General features: G+C 29.8%; 3 protein-coding genes across 5 annotated transcripts in view; 1 reads left to right on the forward strand and 2 right to left on the reverse strand.

The window, feature by feature from the left end:
• LOC140439614 (uncharacterized) overlaps positions 1-21,034 on the reverse strand; it is a 1,046,430-nt gene that overhangs the window by 850,347 nt on the left and 175,049 nt on the right. For all 3 annotated transcript variants that reach the window (XM_072529640.1, XM_072529641.1, XM_072529642.1), the window contains exon 3: positions 6,818-6,875. The gene's annotated coding sequence lies outside the window, so the exon portion shown is untranslated. The remainder of the gene's footprint in view (positions 1-6,817; positions 6,876-21,034) is intronic.
• LOC140438695 (zinc finger MYM-type protein 1-like) lies at positions 520-8,313 on the forward strand. The gene is made up of 2 exons (XM_072528340.1): positions 520-2,450; positions 8,175-8,313. The coding sequence occupies exons 1-2, from the start codon at positions 520-522 to the stop codon at positions 8,311-8,313; spliced, it is 2,070 nt and encodes a 689-aa protein (XP_072384441.1).
• On the reverse strand, positions 11,236-11,703 carry LOC140438696 (uncharacterized). The gene has a single exon (XM_072528341.1). It carries the CDS (start codon positions 11,701-11,703, stop codon positions 11,236-11,238), a length of 468 nt encoding a protein of 155 aa, XP_072384442.1.

Below are 21,034 nucleotides of genomic sequence, written 5' to 3' on the forward strand. Positions count from 1 at the left end.
ATCCTTCATACGATCGGCTATAAGGACGATGTCATCAGCGAATTTTAAATGACTGAGCTCAGTGGCGGTTGGTATATAAGTGCTGCGGAGCTACAGAACCACCAAAATAATCCAAACAAAATTACTTTGAAAATTAAATAAAAAATATCACTACTTATAAAATTTAAATTCATTTAGATGGTTTTCGTGCATGGCCGCCTTTATTTTAATCTGTCGTCCGTCGCATCTCATGGCGACAGCAAGTCCCACTTATTTGACCGGACCGGTGCTACTCCGAGCTGTGAACTGTTAAAGATATCCCCGATAACACCCGCTCAACCCCTCGCCAACACTTTTCAGGCGACGACTGAAAGCAATATTTGAGCTGCATTTGTCGCAGTTCGAACTAGTGTGTACAAACCTACGTTTATTGTAATTTTAAATAATCGGTGATCGCGACGCGACGACTGTTAAAATAAGTTGTCCTGCACGTAATTCGGTATTTATATTAAGTATATGAGAATAAAAGTGCTGTTCAGGATGGATGTTATTTATAATTTGATTAATGTTAAGAGATTCTTTAAATATTCTTATGACGAAAAACTAGAATTAAAATGCAAAGGACGTCCTTTGCCAGATATTAAAATCGTAAAAGAAGGATCAAGCCGAGGAAAAAATTACAAACGACAATTTAATTGCGATATTTATACGAGAAATAGTTGGATATGTGGCTGCAACAGAAAAATCGCTCTTTTCTGTTTTCCTTGTGTACTCTTTGGAGGTGATAAGTCATGGACGCAAGTTGGTGTAATAGACTTAGTACATTTAAGTGATAAAATAAAAAAGCACGAAACTTCTAAGCATCATTTGCACAATCAAATGGAATATGCTTTATTAGGCTCCGTGAATATTAAAGAACCGTTAGATTCTGCATACTGGATAAATATTCAAAAATTCAATGAAGCTCTAACAAAAAATAGGTATGTTCTCTCAAAAATTATAGACTGCATAAAATTTTGTAGTGTTTTCGAATTGGCGCTTCGGGGACACGACGAGACACAAACATCCGACAATCCTGGAATTTTTCGCGGCCTCATAAATTTTACTGCTGAATTGGATAAAACTTTAGCACAACACTTGGAAGAATCGACGGTTTTTAAGGGCATTTCTAAAGAAATTCAAAATGATATTTTGGACTGCATGTTGAAATTATGCCAGGATAAAATTTTGGAGGAAATTCGGGAATCTCCATATCTAGCTGTCATGGCCGACGAGACTACAGACATTTCAGCAAAATCACAAATGGTTGTAGTATTTAGATATTGTCGAAATGGAGCACCGGTAGAACGATTTTGGACATATTTGGTACCTTCAAAATTAAATGCAGATACTTTAAGCAAAAACATTTTCAGTGTTTTGGATCCTATCCTGGAAAACTCAAATAATACACTAATTGCTCAGAGTTATGATGGGGAAGCGGTCATGTGTGGACAGCACGCAGGAGTTCAAGCCAGAATCAAAGAAAAATATCCATTTGCTCATTTTGTACACTGTTACGCGCATCAATTAAATTTAATAATGTCTAAGGCTTGTTCCGAAAACTCTCAAGTTAGACTTTTTTTTGGAAATTTAAATGAAATCCCTACCTTTTTTGAAAATTCGCCACAACGAGTGGCAGTTTTAGATAAAATCGTCCAAAAGAAAATTCCTCATGGCGCTCCAACTCGCTGGAACTTCAATATTCGAACTGTTAATGTTGTGTTTGAACATCGATCTTCTTTTATCGAATGTATGGAAGAAATAGAAGAATCGTTTGATAAGGCAGCTGTCTGTAGTTCAGCGTCTTCCATTCGAAGAATACTAGTGGATCAAAATTTTGTTTTTTGGTTAACATTTTTCCATCGCATAATGCCACAAGTAGACGTTTTGTATAATGCCCTTCAAAAGACCAAAACGGATCCTTTGGAAATCAATAAAAAGGTGACAGATTTCGAAAGATACATGAATTCAGTTAGAAATTCAATAGATGATACCATTGACCAAGGTTCTAGTTTATGCGTTGAACCATTACCAACTAAAATGTTATGGAAGGATAACAGTCCAGTAGGTCATCGGAGAGCATCTATCGAAGTTTGTGATATAATCATAAATTGTGCAAATGATAGATTTGCTTTTAAAAATCACCTACTTGCAACTTCATTGCTTTATCCTGAGCAATTTGATAATTATTGTGATAATTTCACAGATGATAATTTAAGCCTGACTTGCGCGTCATATCCAAATTTAGATAGGGAGCGCTTGAAGACTGAATTATCTGTTATTTATTTTAGAAGAGACTGTAGAGACAGTAATGGGGCAATACCTTTTTTAAAATTTTTAATTGAAAATAATTTAACAGAACCTTTTCAAGAAACTGTAAAACTGCTTCAAATTCTAATTACAGTGCCCATGAGTACGGCAGAAGCTGAAAGGTGCTTTTCGAGTTTAAAACGGATTAAAACATTCTTGAGAAATTCCATGACTGAAGACCGACTTGTAGCATTAACCATGTTGTCAGTAGAAAAAACACTTATAAAAGAAATACCAAACTTTAATGAAAAAGTTATAGACAAGTTTGCTTTAAAAAAAAATCGATGAATCGGGCTTATTTATAAAAAAAAAATAATATATTTGGCTCTGTGTGTAGTTAGTTCGTAAGACCCTATAATGCAATTATTGTTGTGGCGATTTTATTTGTAGTGTTTTTTCGTTTGCATTCCTTAGTTTCACGTATTTATCGATAAAATTCTACTAAAAACATAAACTATAAAACAATTACTAGTGTGCCATAATGTACCATTGCTATTTTTGATATAATTGGATTTATTGTAAAATATCAAACTAAAAGCCTCGTTGTAAAATACAACGATTAAAAGATATTGAATTAAAAAAAACCAAAAAATACTGCAGAACTACCAAATTTTTGAGTCACCAGCCGCCACTGACTGAGCTCCTCTCCATTTATGTTTAATACCATGCTTGCCCAGCAAATGAGATCAAACCGTATACAACCACTACATGTTGAAGCTTATGAGCCTCCTCTTGCGATTAGAAAAAATTTATTAAGCGAAAAATGGGTACTTAAAGCCTACTCAACAAATCCCAAATTATTTTCCAGTATACGTCTCAACTTAACGAATCAGATCTCAGATATTGGATTAAAAAGCCATCTCCACCTTTGTGCACTGTTTTACAGAACAATTCTATTTTTTTAAATAATTTGTCCAAAGTGGACAAAAATTTAGACTTCTTTGCTCTCTTCCATAAAACTGAAGTTATAATACACACACATACAGTGACAACAACAAATTGAGCAACAATATTCTGAGATCTGTTTTGAACTGTTATAGTGATGCCACAGTTATATACACGGACGCATCTAAATCAATAGAAGGGACTGGCTGTGCCTATTTTCTACCTTCAGGGGGTTCTGAATTTAAGTACAAACTTTCCAATGATTTTTCAATTTTCTCGGCGGAATCATTGGCCATACCCGAAGCTTCACAATAAATAGGTTTTTTATTATTGTAGAATATCTAGGCTGAAGGTTTCGAAGCTTACAATATATGCCCCATCATCAGGTCACAGTCCATAGGTCTTTGTTTTAACAAAAACTAAAAGTTAAAAACAACATGAAACAAAAAATGAACACCTAATACAAAAGAAGAGCTAAAAAAGAGTTAAATTTAAAATTGAAATAATCAAGCAAACAACTGTACCTTAATAAAGTTAGTACTAGGGGAGAGGTGCCGATATTGTACCACTTTACATATTTCGAATGTTAATTTGAACATTATAACGTCATATTTAACTGAACAATGTATTAGGATAAATAATAAACATTTACAGACATTATGATTTTTGTAACTTGATATCATTGATTTTACTGTTAAAAAAGAATGTTTTGCTGGTGGGTTGTAAGTAGTACAATTTAGAAAACTAGTTGACTTTATTGTACCATGGGTTTCCTTAATTGTACCCGTAGTAAGCTATATGGAGGGATCAGTGTATAGTAAAATAACTTTTAGTGTGAATACTTTTAATCATGTTTGTTTAATACAATTTATCTTTCAATATCAGAAATTATTCAGTTTAAACGTACATAATATTTTTTTTACATTAAAAGCAAGAAACAGCTTGGGTTCCAGGTTGGACTCCTACACAAAGTTCGTGGCTCCATGAATGGCATTTGGTGCATTAGATCATGTCTTCAATTCTTTTTTCCTCGCAAATTGAACAGAATCACCCATCAACACATATCTCTATAACAACGTTTTTTTAAAACTAGTTTTATCTTCTAGTTTTATTTTTACCTTCTATCTCAAAATATTAATTTAATTAGCTGTTGTTGATATAGTTATAGGAGTAACCTTTACTCCTATAACTATAAAATCTCCCTATTACCCACATATGGCTTAGACACAAAAAATAAATATTACGTAGGTATTTGCATATCTGAGTAAATGTGCCCCGTGAGAGTGGTGCTGAGCAGAATAATTATACATAACAGAATATACTTCTTCTATCTGATATGTATATATCTTTCATATAATTTGTTTAACGGTTAACTTCCTACTAATAATTTTAATTTAATTTTCATACCCTTTATCAATTTAATCAACTACAGACCGACTATAGTGTACAGTTTCCATCATCCGAATGGGTACAACCAATGCCAATTATGTCTTTATTGGATGGATTATATTGTATATTGTTAATTTTTTACTAAATTATTTTTACATGTTATTAAAAGTATATATAGTACCATTTATCTTACTTAATTAAGGTACAGTTGTTTGCTTGATTAATTAAATTTTGAATTTTAACTTTTTTTTAACTCCTGTTTTATATTAGATGTTCATTGTTTGTTTCGTGTTGTTTTTAGCTTTTATTTTTTGTTAAAACAAAGACTTATGTACTGTGGCCTGATGATGGATCACATATCTATTGTTAACCTCGAAACCGGTAACCTAGAAATTCTACAACATTAAAAAATTTACTTAAGATTGTGGGAATTGATTTATCTCCGATACACAATTATTTGAATAACTTGTAATGTAATGTATAATCTGGAACTTTTATATAAATTAGAGAAAGGGCAAAAATTTTAAATTAAAACTTAGATTAATTTACGTTTTGGTCGAAAAACAAGAATTCTCCCAGAACGTTATGTTGGAAGTAAAAAATCTACTCTTGCCAAAAATTTCTAAAAAAATATAACACCAAAGTAGAAATCCGAAGATTTCTTGGTTGGCGAAATCAAGCTTCAGATTTCTGCTTTAATCTGTGCCTTCTATAAATTGCAAGGCAAAATAGACGAAGAAAAAGATGTAACAGAGACATGGGGAATCTAAACATTGCATTCCACAACATATCTCCTCATCTAAGCACAAATATTTGGTAAAAAACTATCAAAGGTTATGAACTTCTCATGAAGATGAAATTTATGAAATTAGGTAAAAAGAAAAATGTGAAAGAAATATTTGCTTACGAGTAGCATATGATTTTGATTGATGAAAATTGAGAGTTGAAATATATTTAACTTTTTTGTGCAAATGTAAATAGAATATTGTGCCAAAACTAGATATTGAAATATTTAAACTAAATTGAGATATCGCAAGTTAAATGCCAAATTGTATTACAGTTAAATAACAAAAATGTTTGTTTTATTGTTGTTTATTTACATTTTGCTCACCCAAATCAAAAAATTGTATTTAAAAAGTTGTGCAGATTTTTATTACGAACATTTTCGTACCAAATTTGCTCGGTTGCCAACGAGAAATAGGCCATGGTCTTTTTTTGGGGGTTAGCTTCGATTAAAAGGAGAATAAATCAATACAAAACAAGTTATAATAAACTAATTCAGAAAATAAATAAAAGCATATTATCAATAAAAGATATCAGGTATAAATGTTAAGGAAAAATAGAGTAGGACGCCGAAAAAATGATGGTTACCCTAACAGACAATAGTAGAAAATGTGGAAGAACTAGAGGGTTTACAGAGGGAACAAAGATAAGATATTATACTTTATCGCCAACCGTCAGTTGTCAGTTCTTGTTGTCAGTCAGTTGATTATTACTGTACTATTTGGGATAGTAAAATAACACTTTATTGTATTGAAAGAAAAAGAACTTCACCTGTCGTAAATATTAATAAATTGACTGAAATTGAATGTCGGTGGTCGATGGCAGTAATTGATTATTTATTTGAATGAACTGAAAATTTATTTTATCCTAATTTTTAAAATGTACATACCTAATGTTATTATTAATTAAATTCGTGTCAAAAAGTGAAATTCTGTAGTATTTTGTAATTATATTCATACAAAACTAATCCTTCAATTTAATTTACCGATTTAGTAATTATTCAGTATTGATAACTATGGATTAAAAATCGGAAGTGGCCATCATACAAGAGGCATCTGTCACATGAATTTTTTATATGAAATACTGCCACTGTCATTGTCATACGATATTTTTATTCTGCCTAAAATTTTAATTTCTTTAATTTTTTTATGGTTGGCGATAAAATTTTGTATGCACTACGTTAGCAAATAATCTCTATTGGACTCATCTGTTACTCGCTTTGCTCGCTTCGCTCGCTCTGCTCGTAATATCAGACTCGTTCGACAAAGAGTTACTTTACTGACTTAAATAACTATTATAATAATAAATACGTTACATTTTGTTTGATCATATTTACGCAATTTAGTCACGAAAATATAAGTTTAAGTATAATTTAAATAGTAATAATTTATCTAATATATATATTCTTATTATATAAAAATAATGTACTTACCACCATCCGAACGCCTTTTGTTTCCTTTGCCCATTTTAGCCTAGTAATCGAAATTCACCTAAAAATTAAACCAAATTAAAATACAGTTGCTGGGAAGGATAAAATAAATATATTTAAAGTGTAAACCAGCAATTTTATCTAAAGGATGCCGAGAAATTATCGTTTTTAAGAAATATACAGACGAACCTAATAGTAAAAGTACTAAGACGACAGAACATCCAAAAAACGTATCATCAAATTAACAAACAATTTATTTATTATCCAGTTTTAACGTATTTTCAATTTCATTTAACTTGTCTACTTTTTACTTTTAATATTTTTAATATAAATGCCTCCCAAAATGTTGGTTAATTTAAATAATTTTTAAATTAAGTAAATTAATTTTCAAACTGGGAGGAACTTTTTACTTTCTTGTATGACCTAAAAAAATAATACAGTAATATTTTAATTTGTTGTTCAAATAATGCAGAATAATCCAACTAAAAGACATTTTAATAAAACAAAGAAATATTTATTCATAAATAAACCACGGGATGTATTAACAAACGATTTACTCTTTCATTCATCAGATGATAATCAGATTAGCATCCTTGAAATGTGCTTAAGTTTCGTAGAGGCATTGATTCCGTCTTAGACCATTAAACCTTATAGACACGCCGTATACTATAACTATACCCCCTGCTTCGAAGAGTGAAGCAAACATAAATTGCTTTGCGCAGCTATGCGTGACGTCAGTTTATGGCAGAAAACGTTAGAAACTAGAAATGCTTATAGGTATTTGCAAACTGTTTATAAATGTTAAGTTCCAATTTAGAACTTTTTCAATACATTTTTTTTTTAATTATCATATTATCTTTCAGTGCATTTAATTGTACGCAGCGACACAAAAAGAGAACAGATATTATATCATTTAATGGGTAAAAAAAATTCATACATTAAACTTGGAAAACCTACCAGAAATTTAGCATCCAAAGTGTTTAAAATAGATATATATATATATATATATATATATATATATATATATATATATATATATATATATATATATATATATATATATATATGAGAGTCTTATATAATTTTTATTTTATAATTACGTTAAAAACTGAAGGATAAAATAAATAAATTGTTTTAGATTTCCTAAAGATTCATCATTGTGAAAAAACTGATTATAGCGATGCGCCGTGAAAATTTTAAACCATCAAATAGTTCTCAAATTTGCTCCAAGCATTTCACGGTGGATTCGTTTATTACTAGCGGATGGAGTTCAAAAAACAACTCAAAAAAGATGCTGCATGCAGCATTTTCGATTTTCCAAACCGTTTAATTAAGCAAGTTAAAACTAGAAAATTTTCAGTAAAAAAGAAACTGTGTCAGACAAAACAACAGGCTCTAAAAGTGAAAATATAAATATAACAACGAGTGAATCTACCACCATAAAGACTCTTTCTGGAAAACTAGAAAGAAATTCTAGAGGAAACTTAGAAAAACCTTGATTGAAAAAGCGAATACATTATCTTGGTGACTTTGTTGAAGAATCATCTAACAGATATCAGGAATATAAAGTGGTAGTAAATAGATTATTTAAAAAAAAACAAACAAATCAAAATGTTGCAACAACAAAATAGAAGGCTTGTTAAAAGTTAATACCTTAAAATTTTTACTAGAACATCTTAAAGAAATATTATAAAAATCTAATGAAGATAATTTGTTTTCATTATTGCAATAAAGGTGAGAACTTCAATAATAATGGCAATAGAATTAAAAGTAAGTTAACAAATCTATTTTATTTTGAGGTCAATAAATAGATTTATATACCTACATAATTTTTCCCCTAAAATGAAACTTCCATCCACAAGTAAAATGTCTATCCTTTAAATTTATCTTTCATTATCAAACAAGAAGAGGTAGGTACACTTTCAAATTAAACATTTAGTTTTACAAAATTATTTAATTCAAAAATATTTATTAATTGCTTTGCTAAATGATCTTCCATATATTTTACAAAATATTGCAGTTTTATTAAAATCCATCTAAAATTAGGTAATTTTATTAGGGCTTTTCGAAAAATCCAATCTAACGTTAGAGTTCTTGCCATATTGTGACGTTACTTGCGCAGAAGGTGTTTGCTTCAACAATTCGGTACAAGGCGTGTGTATAAGTTTTAATGGTCTAAGGATTCCGCACTATTTTTAGTCTTATATAATAAGCGATAATTATTTGCAGCCCACCTGGCAAATCGTAATTGTGGAACTTCATTTCCTAGATGCAATTTTAGAACGTGTTGGAAGTGATAAGATGTCGGCATTTTAATGACCTTTAAAAAAATTCTTAAGTCGCAATATAAATATGGTTGCCTAATTACGGCTATGCCTTAAAATGCTGAACCCACAATACTGGCATTCTCTACTGCGAAAACTAACCAAGGCGACTTAATCACTTCTTTCGATAGATAGTTGTTATTTAACTTGTCTGGTCAATTTACCTTAAGTGGACGCTACTTAATTTTGTGTCATAAAATCATTGTTCTAACGCAAAGAAAATTCAAAAATAGGATCCAGGAGAAATACATAACCTCCTTGTGTGCAACATATGAAAGTTCAGTGAACATTACAGCTATGTAATTATTATATGTGTAGTATTTTTGTTTCACCCCGTATATAATAAAAACCAAAAAAGATTTTTAATCTTTTTGCGTCTCTGAGATTGATAATCTAAACATTTTGGAGTCTGTTTATAAATAAACAAATTGCTCTCTAGTTTGATCTTAATTCTGCCTAGATATTTACGTAGGAAGTAAATATGAATCATTCCACTTAGATTGATAGGAAAATGTATGCTGACGAGAGAATGATTTTTGAGTGATGATAAATTCTCGGAGAGCAGCCGGAGAAGACGACGAAGTCTCGCTCAGGCTTGGCCTATTTTTAATTTTTGTCGCAATTGGGCACGTATTCCGTAAGAAAGATGGGAAAATCGATATTGTAGTGCAGTACTACGAATAAAGTACAACAGTTAAACCAAGATAAAATAAAGTGATAAGTTTTAATTTAGTTGAAAATTAGTTAATGAATTCTACAGCAGTATTATGTAAGTTGAAATTAATTTTAAAACTTGTCCGAATGTTGGCGATAAGATCGCTAAATGTCTTCTTTCTGGTCAACTAAACCTTTTAACTTTTATTACCTAAATATCTAAGGCAGTGCGGTGCAGAATTTTTCTACATCTAGGGTATGCACTTTTAATTTTTCTGGTATCCCGTAATAATCTTTGTTTGTAAATACAGCCTAACAGTTTGAATGTCAGTGCTCTGATCATTAAAGCTCTTTGCCTTTATATTACGTTATATTACGTTAATTCACTTTGAACAATAAATAATAAGTTATATTTCTTGATTGCCTATATTTTGCCTAAATGTTAATATTCCTGCCTTTTTTAATAAAAATCTTTGCCTATATAGGCGCCTTTTTCTTCAATTTTTGTTGCCTATAAATCCGAGCTTTAGTCATGACTGACTCTAATATTGTATTTTGCAAGTCTGCTAAAAACTAATTCTAGTCTTTGATAATGTAACTCGTCGTCGGGTGCTTTAATTTTTATGTCATTCAGGAAAACTGTCACTCCTGGGATATCTTGTAAAATGTTTTCAATTTTCCTCTGCCATATTGCAGGTGCACTGGAAATCCCATACATTAATCTTGTACTTCTATACAATCACCTGGGTGTACTAAGTGTTAAGTATTTCCTATCTTCTAAGCATACTTCCATTTGTAGGTATGCTTGTTGTAAGTCAAGCTTTGTAAACTTATCTCCAACAGCCATGGTAGAAAATAGAGCTTCAATTGTAGGCAATTCGTCTACCACTAAATGCTTGTTAAGTGTACTTTTAAAATCTCCACAAATCCTTACTTGGGCATTACTTTTAATCACTGGGACTATAGGTGTAGCATATTCAGAACTATTAACTTTTTCTAAAATACCTTCCTTTTCTAGCTTCGTAAGTTCTTGTTCCACTTTTGGTAATAACGCATATGGTATTTTCCTAGCTTTTATAAAGAAAGGTGAAGTTTTTGGTTTAACTTTTAATGTAGCTTGTAAACCTTGAATATTTCCCATACTTTTATGAAAAACTAATGAATATTTTGTTAGTAAATTTGTAAGTTTGTTATTTGTAACTTGTAACTGAAATTGTAAATTTTTTTCTGTAGTATGAATGAATTGAATGAATGTTGAAAATTTCTTTCAATTGATCTACCTGATTCGAACTTTTACTTTTCATGCATACTTTGCTCAGATGGACTCCTCGTTTACATTTTGCTACAGACTACATGTGTTTTATTACATTTATTCGCAATATGTTGTGAAGATCCGCATCTAAAACAAAATATATTGTTAGTTTGGTTATAATGAATATCATTTCATTTCACATTTGTAGGTTGTATGTGTCCTTGTTTATTCTTAACACTAGAAACTTTATTTATATTAGCACTTGTATTTGACTTCTGTAATCGAGCTGCATCTCGGGTTGATGTCTCCATACTGACGGCAACTTCTAATGCTTGCTCCATTGTAAGATCCTTGTATTCTAGGAGTCTGGTTTGAATATTTTGATTTCGAAGACCAAATACGAATTGATTCCTCAAGGCTTTGTTTAAAAAATCACCAAATTTGCAAATTGTAGCTAATCTACGTAAAGCTGTAATATGTTTATTGTCACTTTCCCCTTCATGTTGTTTTCTTTGTGAAAATCTGAAATTTTCCACTATTTCCAACGGTTCAGGGTTGTAATGTAGTTTCATTGTATTTACCAGTTCATCATATGATTTCTCGTCTGGTTTTTCCGGCGTAATCTTATCACAAACAATATCATATGCATCTGGACCCATGTAGTGTAGAAGGCATGCGGCTTTTCGTCTTATGGTACTGCAAAGACATAGAATGCACTCTGAAGGCGTTGTAACCACCGGTCAAAATTCTTGGATGTATCGTAAGTTTCAATGCTAAATACGGTGTGAACTGAATGGATTGTAGTCTCAGTCATCTTTTAAATGTATATGTAATTGTAAATTAGACAGGATCAATTATGTATGTAGATTATTTGTAAATTTTCCCTGTGGGTTACCACGCTGCAGTTAGGGTATGTACGTATACTGACCTTAATATTTGTATTTCCTTGTAGATTCGACCGTCCTTGTCGCCAAGCTGTTGTATATGTAGGTGTAACGTAATGAAAATGGTGTTGAATGTATTTTAGGTTCCTTTATTTCACTAGTTAAAACATGTGTGTAGTAACCTATACATAACTTATATCCGTTAGTAATAATGTGTGTAATGTCCCATAACATCTGTCAACGTCTAAGTGTCATGTCATGGAACTACTAAATGTCAAGTATATGACAATAGGTTTTAAAGATTAGGCTCTAACAATAAAAATTCTATAGCGACCGGTTAATAGAAGCAATAAACTTTAATCATTTCATGAAAATCGTAAAAAATGGCAAAAATTTCACAAAGTTTATTTATTTAACAGCTCTATAGAAAAGAACTTGATTTACGGTAAAATACAAAAATTGCTTACGAAAGGTGCACTGTTTACTTAAAAAGCCATTCTAATATTTTTGTCAATAGGATACTCTGATTAAAAGATATTGAATTTTCATCGTCGAGTTGATATAAATTTTATTTAAAAAATTTATTTCGCGAGCGTAGATAGATTTTTAGAGGTGGCATTTGGCCTATTCCACTACAACCTGTTTAGATCTATTGTGGTCCTCTACTACTAGATTATGTTCTCTAGCGTCACTCTTCTTAAAAGATCTAATAGCTTCGAGATTAAACCATGTATCTCCTTTCCGGTGACTTTTCTTCGCCTAATGTAAATAATCCCATATTTACCAGGCTATTGCACTGATATCTACCAATCCCATTAGTTTCAACTACTTATTTAGCTTTTACAATGACTTTGACTTTTTTTTAGCCTTTTTATTAGGTCTGCTGTAAATTTTGGCGAGTGTTCTATAATGAACTGTTTCGCTTCGAAGACTCCGAAGACCTGGTACCAAGACACTAGGTATATCCATACCTAGTGTCCTGGTACCAGGCTACCGTAACCTTGCTACGGTAACTGACAGTTAAAATCGCCGGTCGCTTCAAGGGTTGTTTCTGAGGGTACGGTTCATTCTACACAAAAAGTGCTAATTCAAATTTTTGTTAAAAATTACCTCAGCTATATTTCTTGTTTGAAACATTTTGTTATATGGTTTTATATGATGTTTTGTAAAATATAGAATCATTCAAAATAAATATTTTAAGCTTTAGTAAATGTTTCTATGTGAATTTTTTGGCGAGATATTGAAAATTGATTATTCGCTGCGAGCTGATCGTGCACCTCAGAGCACATTATAAAAAGTTCCATATCTTGATCAAAAATTAACACAAAACATTTACCAAAGCTTAAAGTGTTTGTTTTACGTTGTTCTATAACTTCTATTAGCCAGATTTTTTAAGTTTATAGACAAATTTTGTTTAAATCTCTTATAAACAAATTAAATCGCAACTCTTTAGTAAAATTTTTATTGTTTAATTATTATTAGTTTTGATTAATATAAAGTAGTTTTGCAAATTTTTTTAAAGCTGACACAATTACCTTTAGAATGAGGGGGCTTTAAATTGTTAATAAATTAACATTAAATAAATAAATTATCTGACAGGTTTTCAGCCTGATATTTTTCATGGAAACGTCAAGGTATCGACGGGACATAAAAGTGCATCTTCAATCCGCCCCCTCTGGCTCCTAAACTATAATTATTTAATTATTAATTTATGGCTAATTGTCAAAACCGTACAATAAAAAAAATAAAAAAAATAATTAATGCTAATTCAGTCCTTTAATTTTTCAAATAAAGGCAATGTTTACGTACGAAAAATGATTGGCACAATTGTTATGTTCATTTTTGTAATGTATGTGTCATTTAAGTTATTATAGCCAAATACAGTTTACTTTTTTTGCACAAAACAAAAAACAAGACCAACAAAAAAGTTTATTTATTTGTTTACAGCTACAAGGCCAATATCTACTTGACTATTAATTAAAATCTTTACAGGGATTTGTACGAATATATGAACATTGATCAAACTAACAACTATTATTAATAACAAATTTTAAAGCACTGTGACGCAACATTTGCATCCATACAAGCTACGCCCTTGCATGTAAAAGATTTTCATTATAATTCTCCATTAAGGCCAAATTATTGAAGAATTATAATGAAAATATTTTACATGAAAGGGAATAGCTTGTGATATAATTAAATAGTTAGATATATGTTACATAAAATATAGAATTGTTGCTTACAAACCCCTCTTATCATTTATTATCTCCGCATATTTTCTATAAAATTCAATACAATATCTAAATTTATCATTTTGCAATTATATTAAATTTTATTGGATTATTATTCACCCCATCCAACCTTCAAACAATTCATAACAAATAGTATAATAATGCGTCCTATTTAAACTTCCCCAACGTTTAAAGGTTTAAAGGTTTATAAGTGGCGAAATCTTTTAATTTGATCTTTACTAAATTTCGAGACCAATTTTCAGATGTCAATTGGGCCTTTTAAAATTTAATTAGAATCATTTTCAGAAGTTCTCGATGGCTCTTGAAGTTGGAGACGTAAATTTACCTGAAGGAGATGAAGTCACGAACATAGACGTACGCAATGAATATTTTCTTTAAAATGTTCAAATTTCCGAGTTTGAATTTGTATCAGCCCAAGTCTCTGATGGGGCAGGGCTGTGCTGAAATGATTTATAATACTTTATTGATACTGATTCGAGCACAGGAAGTTTAACGAATTTGTCCTTATTTGGCCATATATTTGACCATTTAATTCAACAAAGCGATAGCAGATTTTGCTAAAAGATTTGAACTTCTACACATTTCGTATATCCCAGAGGACAGAAAACGATATTAATAAATCGTTTTCGTTCATGACGAAAAATCAGGTGGCACCTCTTAACGCTAACCACTGCAGTGGTCAAGTTTTAGGAGACATTCGTTGGACTTTCCGAGTTTGAATTTGTATCAGCCCAAGTCTCCGATGAGGCAGGGATATGCTGAAATGATTCATAACACTTTATTGATACCGATTCGAGCGCGAGAAGTAAAACGAATTTGTCCTTCTGGGCCATATATTTGGCTATTTAATTCAACAAAGCGATAGCAGGTTTTGCTACAAGATTTAATCTTTTACACATTTTGTACGGCCCAGAGGACAGAACACGATATTATTAAATAGTTTTCGTTCATGGCCGCCAAAGCAGGTGGCACCTCTGTACGCAAACCACAGCAGTGGTCAAGTTTTAAGAGACATTCGTTGGACTTTCGAGTTTGAATTTGTATCAGCCCAAGTGTCTGATGAGGCAGGGATATGCTAAAATGATTCATAACACTTTATTGATACCGATTCGAGCACCGGGAAGTTTACCGAATTTGTCCTCCTAGGTCATATATTTGGCCATTTAATTCAATAAATATCGCTATATATATATATATATATATATATATATATATATATATATATATATATATATATATATATATATATATATATATATATATATATATATATATATATAAATATATATATATGTATAAAATAATGAACAAATTATATGTTATATTTTATATGTGTGTTATTAATGTTGAGTGTCATAGCTTTATATAAATAATCTCAACGACTAGTAAGTTGCACTGACAATTTGTGATATATTGTAAATATTTACACATTCTTCTAATTACAGTGTCTTGAAGAAGGAATAAAACAATTCCGAAAGCTAGACCAAAAGTCAAAAGAGTGTTTCTGTAACATCTCGGCCAAACTTTCTGACTGCAGCCCTAATAAACTGTGTTGTTTGTTTATATCGACAGTCAATAATATCCAGTATTTTTTGTATAATATATATATATATATATATATATATATATATATATATATATATATATATATATAATATATATTATATTATATATATATATATATATATATATATATATATATATATATATATTCTTCTTCTTAACATGCCATACACCAAAGTGCGTAGGCGACTATCTCATTACTAGAATTCTGTTCTTGGCGGCGTGACAAAGCTCGCCTGTATTGTGTATTCCTGTCCATTCTTTAATATTCCTTAACCAGGATAATTGTTTGCGGCCGGCTCTTCTCCTACCTTCGATCTTCCCTTGTAGGATTAACTGTGGTATTTCATATTTTGCTCCTCTCAATATGTGCCCAAGGTAACCAATCTTGCGTTTTTTAATTAATTCAAAGAGTTCTCTTTCCACACCGGCTCTCTTAAGGACGTCATCGTTTCGAACACTATCCACCCAAGGTATGCGCATCATTCTTCTCAATGACGTGAATATATATATATATATATATATATATATATATATATATATATATATATATATATATTATGTATTGTGACAATTGGGGTTTATAGAAAATAATTTATAAGTTATATACTACATAATATTAGATATAAAAAAAGTATTTGATTATTTTAAGAAGTTATATACTAGAGAATTTAATAAAAATATATTTATGTGAGGGCATTTTTAATAAATTAGCATATAATAAGTGTAAAAAGTTGTATTTTAATGTTGTAAATATATTTAAGTGAGCCATGTGCATAGGCAACCAACTATACAGTAAATTGACAGATAGAAATTAATCATAATACGAATATAAGTGGGGTTATAATAATAATGTTAGTTTAAAATGTTTAATTTATATATATTTAATGATTTAAATGTTTATTCTGATCTGAAAAGCCTAAATGTCAACAAAATTATTAATAGAAAAGAATGGAATTCTCTGGATCACCGGAGATAGCCATGTTTGCGAAATGGTTTGTTCCAGAAAATTCAGACATGTATTTAATAGAACAAATTGGAACATGATCTCTTACCAGATGGTTCTAGAATATCCAAAAAGATATAAATACCCGTGATTTGGATTCAAGAGGGCAGTTTTTAGTCAGAAGTCAGGCCAGTTTATTATGAAAGTTAGTAGACACATTTAGTTAGTGAAGTAAATTGTTCAGAATTTTCAAGAAGTCAGTCAGAAAAGTTTAGTAAGAAATATGAAAGTTAGTTGGAGTCAGTGAATCAGTTACAAATAGTCAAATTGTTTAATATAGTGAGTTAAATGAAGATTAAAAATTATGCATATATTTAATGCACATTTATAATTATACACAAATAATTATTGAAGATTATAAAAGTATATTAGAAGAATATTGGATGGACATTGGAAGGAATTAAAATTATATTATGATTGGAGATTAGTATAAATCAACTTATAATAATTGGATATTGGTATATTGAAAAGAAGAATAAATATAAATGGTGTTTGCTGGTTTGCTTGGTGGTGTATAAATGCTGGTGAAGAAAAATATATCTTAAATTGGTAGAAGCTGATAATTGGAAAAAGAAATTTCACAAAAACAAGGATAACCGAAGTACGAAGACATTCAGTGGTGATTAGAATATATATAGTGGAAAACAGTTCATTTAGGCATTCAGTGAAAGAAAGGTACAAAATTTTTGTTAATATAATTTAGTTAGTGTCATAACAATTTCAATTTTGAAGATAGTTTGTTTAAATTTAACATTGTCTATAGAATTTAATTAGTTTTATAAGAACATCAATTTAAAGATAGTTTATTTTAAATTTACATTGGCTAGGTTAGATATATATGTGTATTTCATAATAGTTATAATAAAGATAATTTAAAAAAGTACTTACAAACTAATTCTTTGAGAACCGCGATAAAAACCCTATATTATTAAAAATACTCATTGCTCATCATTCAAACAAAAAACACATCATAACAATTTGGCGCCCAACGTGGGGCTCTCTATTTAAAAGAATTAGTTTGGGAAGATAAGTGCTCTCATATAATTAAATTAATTATTAGTAGAAAGGAAAAATTATAGATTTTATTTTTAATTATATTTGAACAAGTAAAGTCTCAAAATGTCTCAAGGAAAGAAAGGTACAAGAAGCAAAAAGAATGAAGAAGATGTGGAAGTAGAAACACATACTATACAAGAGGAGAGTTTAGTTCAAGTTCCACAAGATACTGCAGAAATGAATCCAGAAAGAGAGGAAAATGTCAATATGGCAGCTTTGATGTCATTAATGATGCAGATGAACAAGACAATAGAAGAGAATACGAAAAAAATGGAAGAGAATTCAAAAGAAGTCAAAGAAGACATGAAAAAAATAGAACAAAAAATGGAAGAGAATTCAAAAGAAGTCAAAGAAGACATAAAAAAAATAGAACAAAAAATGGAACAGAATTCAAAACAAGTCAAAGAAGACATGAAAAAAATGGAACAGAAATTGGAAGAGAATCATAGAAAATTAGAAAAGAAAATAGAAGATAATAATAATAAAATTGTAAAACAAATGGATAAAAAACTTGAAGCTGCAGAGAAAAAAGTAGCAAATGAAATAAAAAGTATACGGAATGACTACAAGAAAAGGATAGACAATGAGAGGACAGAAGTAAAGAGGATTTTTCAAGATAATAAGATAGATATAGAACAGAAAATAGAGTTGCAAAAATGTAACTTAGAAGTAAAAATTAACGAAGACAGGAGAAACACAGAAGAAAAATTAGACGATATACAACAAAATATCCAAATAAATTGTAATCAAATAAGAAATGTGGAACAGAGAATAGATGATATTTCACAAATGAGAGACATAGGGAGACCTTACTTAAATTTAACAAATGAGACTGGGATTAAATTCTCTGGTAATATAAAAAATTTGCATCCTAGAGTATACATAAATAGTTTAAAACATAAATTAAGATTTGTGAATAATATTAATGATATTAAAGATTATATTAGAGTGACATTAAATGACAATGCAGCAACTTGGTTTGCTAGTATTGAGAATGATTTAGATAATTTTCAAACATTTGAAAATAAATTTTTAAATTATTATTGGGGTGAATTAGAGCAAGCCAAGTTTAGAGAAATTCTATATTTTGGAAAGTATAATCAAAATTTAAAATCAAATATGGTAGATTATGCATTGAAATTGATAACAGTTGCAAAATATTTAGAACCACCACTTAGAGAGGATGAAACAGTCTTAAATGTATCTAGACATTTTGATGCTGATGTTGTGCAAACCGTAACTGTACAAAATATTCAAACAATAGATAGTTTTATTAATTTTATTCAAAGAATACAAAGAGGCAATATGACAAGTAATAATAACAACAGAAAAAACAACAATAACTTTCAATATAATAAAAATGATAATCAACAATATAGACAATCATATAACAATAATACTAGGTATGGTGATAGTTTACAAAATTTTAATAATAATAACAGTAATCCAAATAGACAGAACTTTAATAATAATACTAGTTATAATAGACAAAATTTTAATAATAATACTAATTATAATAGACAACATTTTAATAACAGTACTAATAATAATAGACAAGATTTTAACAATAGAAAAAATACAGAGCGACCTAACTATAACAGACAGGTAAATTGTGTTCGAAGGAATAGAAGCTGCGAAGACAGGGAACGAAGTAGTACAAGGCAGGAAAATGTGAGTAGAAGTCATAGTAGGGAAAGACATAGGACATCAGATCCAAGTGGTCAGATACAATCTGACAATTCTAATAATCAAAATTTTGTGCAGTAAACTTTCTGAATTACAAGTTAGGCCATTGCTATTATGAAAAACCTTCTGAATTTATTTCTTTAGATGAAGAGAAAATTATTGAATCTATTAATTTAATTTATATAAATGCTTTGGCCAAAAATAAAATGATTAAGATTATGATAGATACTGGTTCAGAAAGTACTTTAGTCTCGGAGAATTTTATTTTTAATACATTAAAATTATCAGATATAATAAAGATTCCAAAAATTAAAATTGTTGGTGCAAATAATAAGAAGTTGGGTGAAATTAATAAACTAGCCAATTTTAAAATTAATATTCTTAATAAAAAAATTAATATGCAAGGATTTATTGTCAAGGATTTATGTGTTGATATATTAATGGGAAATGATAAATTGGAAAAGAAGAAAGTAAAGATAGATTTTGAAAAAAAAAATGGTAACTTTGGAAGGGCAAATAATTAAATTTATGCAGAAAGATGAGGTGGAAGAAGGAATAAGAGTTGATAGGATATTATTAAAAGAAAATAATGATGTTTATGAAGAAGAAATGTATTTTGATGATAGGGAAATGTCCCAAAAGAATGTAAAGAATAATGGTAGTGAATATTTAAGGAATGGAAATTTTAAGCAGATGGATGCCTACGAGGAGGAGTGCGTAAAATTGGAAGCAAGGAATAATCAGTATATATTGAAGAATAATGTGATTTGTAAAGAAGAAGATATGATGAAAGTTTTAAATTGCCCTGAAGAATATAAATCAATAGTCATTTCCATATTGCAGCAACACAAGGGACTTGTCAATAAAGAAAATAGAATTGCACAAAATTATATCCATAGTATAAAAGTTAAAGAAGAAAAAGATTTTAAAACAAAATCATACCCAATACCATATAAATACAGAGAAGAAGTAAACAAAACAATTAATAATATGTTAGAAGATGGGATCATTGAGAAGGCAGACACACGTTTTATTAACCCCATAGTAGTAGTACGAAAAAGATCAGGTGAAATCAGGTTATGTTTGGATGCAAGGAATATTAACAAGATTACTGAAAAGCAATTTGAAGCACCAATGAGTATAGATGGAATATTAGGAAGAATTACAGGAATGTCATTTTTCACTAAAATCGATTTACAGCATAGTTTCTGGTTAATACCTCTAGAAAGAAAAAGTAGACAGTATACAGGATTTCAGATAGATGGAGTAGTATATCAATTCAAAGTAGTACCATTTGGACTTCAATCATCTTGCAGTGCTCTATGTAGATGTCTTCATGATATTTTGGATCAATATGAACATTTTGTAATTCACTACATTGATGATATATTATTTTTTTCTAAAACTGCTAAAGATCATGAGAAACACCTTAAAATTATAATAAATAGATTAGACAAAGTTGGACTAAAAATAAATCAAGAAAAATGTACAATTTTTCAAAAAGTAATGATATATCTAGGTTATAAACTTAACACTAACAACT

This window comes from Diabrotica undecimpunctata, chromosome 4 (assembly GCF_040954645.1).
Source record: "Diabrotica undecimpunctata isolate CICGRU chromosome 4, icDiaUnde3, whole genome shotgun sequence".
NCBI classification, from domain to species: Eukaryota; Metazoa; Arthropoda; class Insecta; order Coleoptera; family Chrysomelidae; genus Diabrotica; species Diabrotica undecimpunctata.

What these genes read in the sequence shown, in the direction of transcription:
- LOC140438695 (XM_072528340.1), top strand. Translation starts at nt 520, where the DNA reads ATGGATGTTATTTATAATTTGATTAATGTTAAGAGATTCTTTAAATAT. An exon ending in AGTACGGCAGAAGCTGAAAG is followed by an intron (nt 2,451 to 8,174) that starts GTGCTTTTCGAG and finishes GAAAATTTTCAG; the next exon opens with TAAAAAAGAAACTGTGTCAG.
- LOC140438696 (XM_072528341.1), bottom strand. Translation starts at nt 11,703, where the DNA reads ATGGGTCCAGATGCATATGATATTGTTTGTGATAAGATTACGCCGGAA.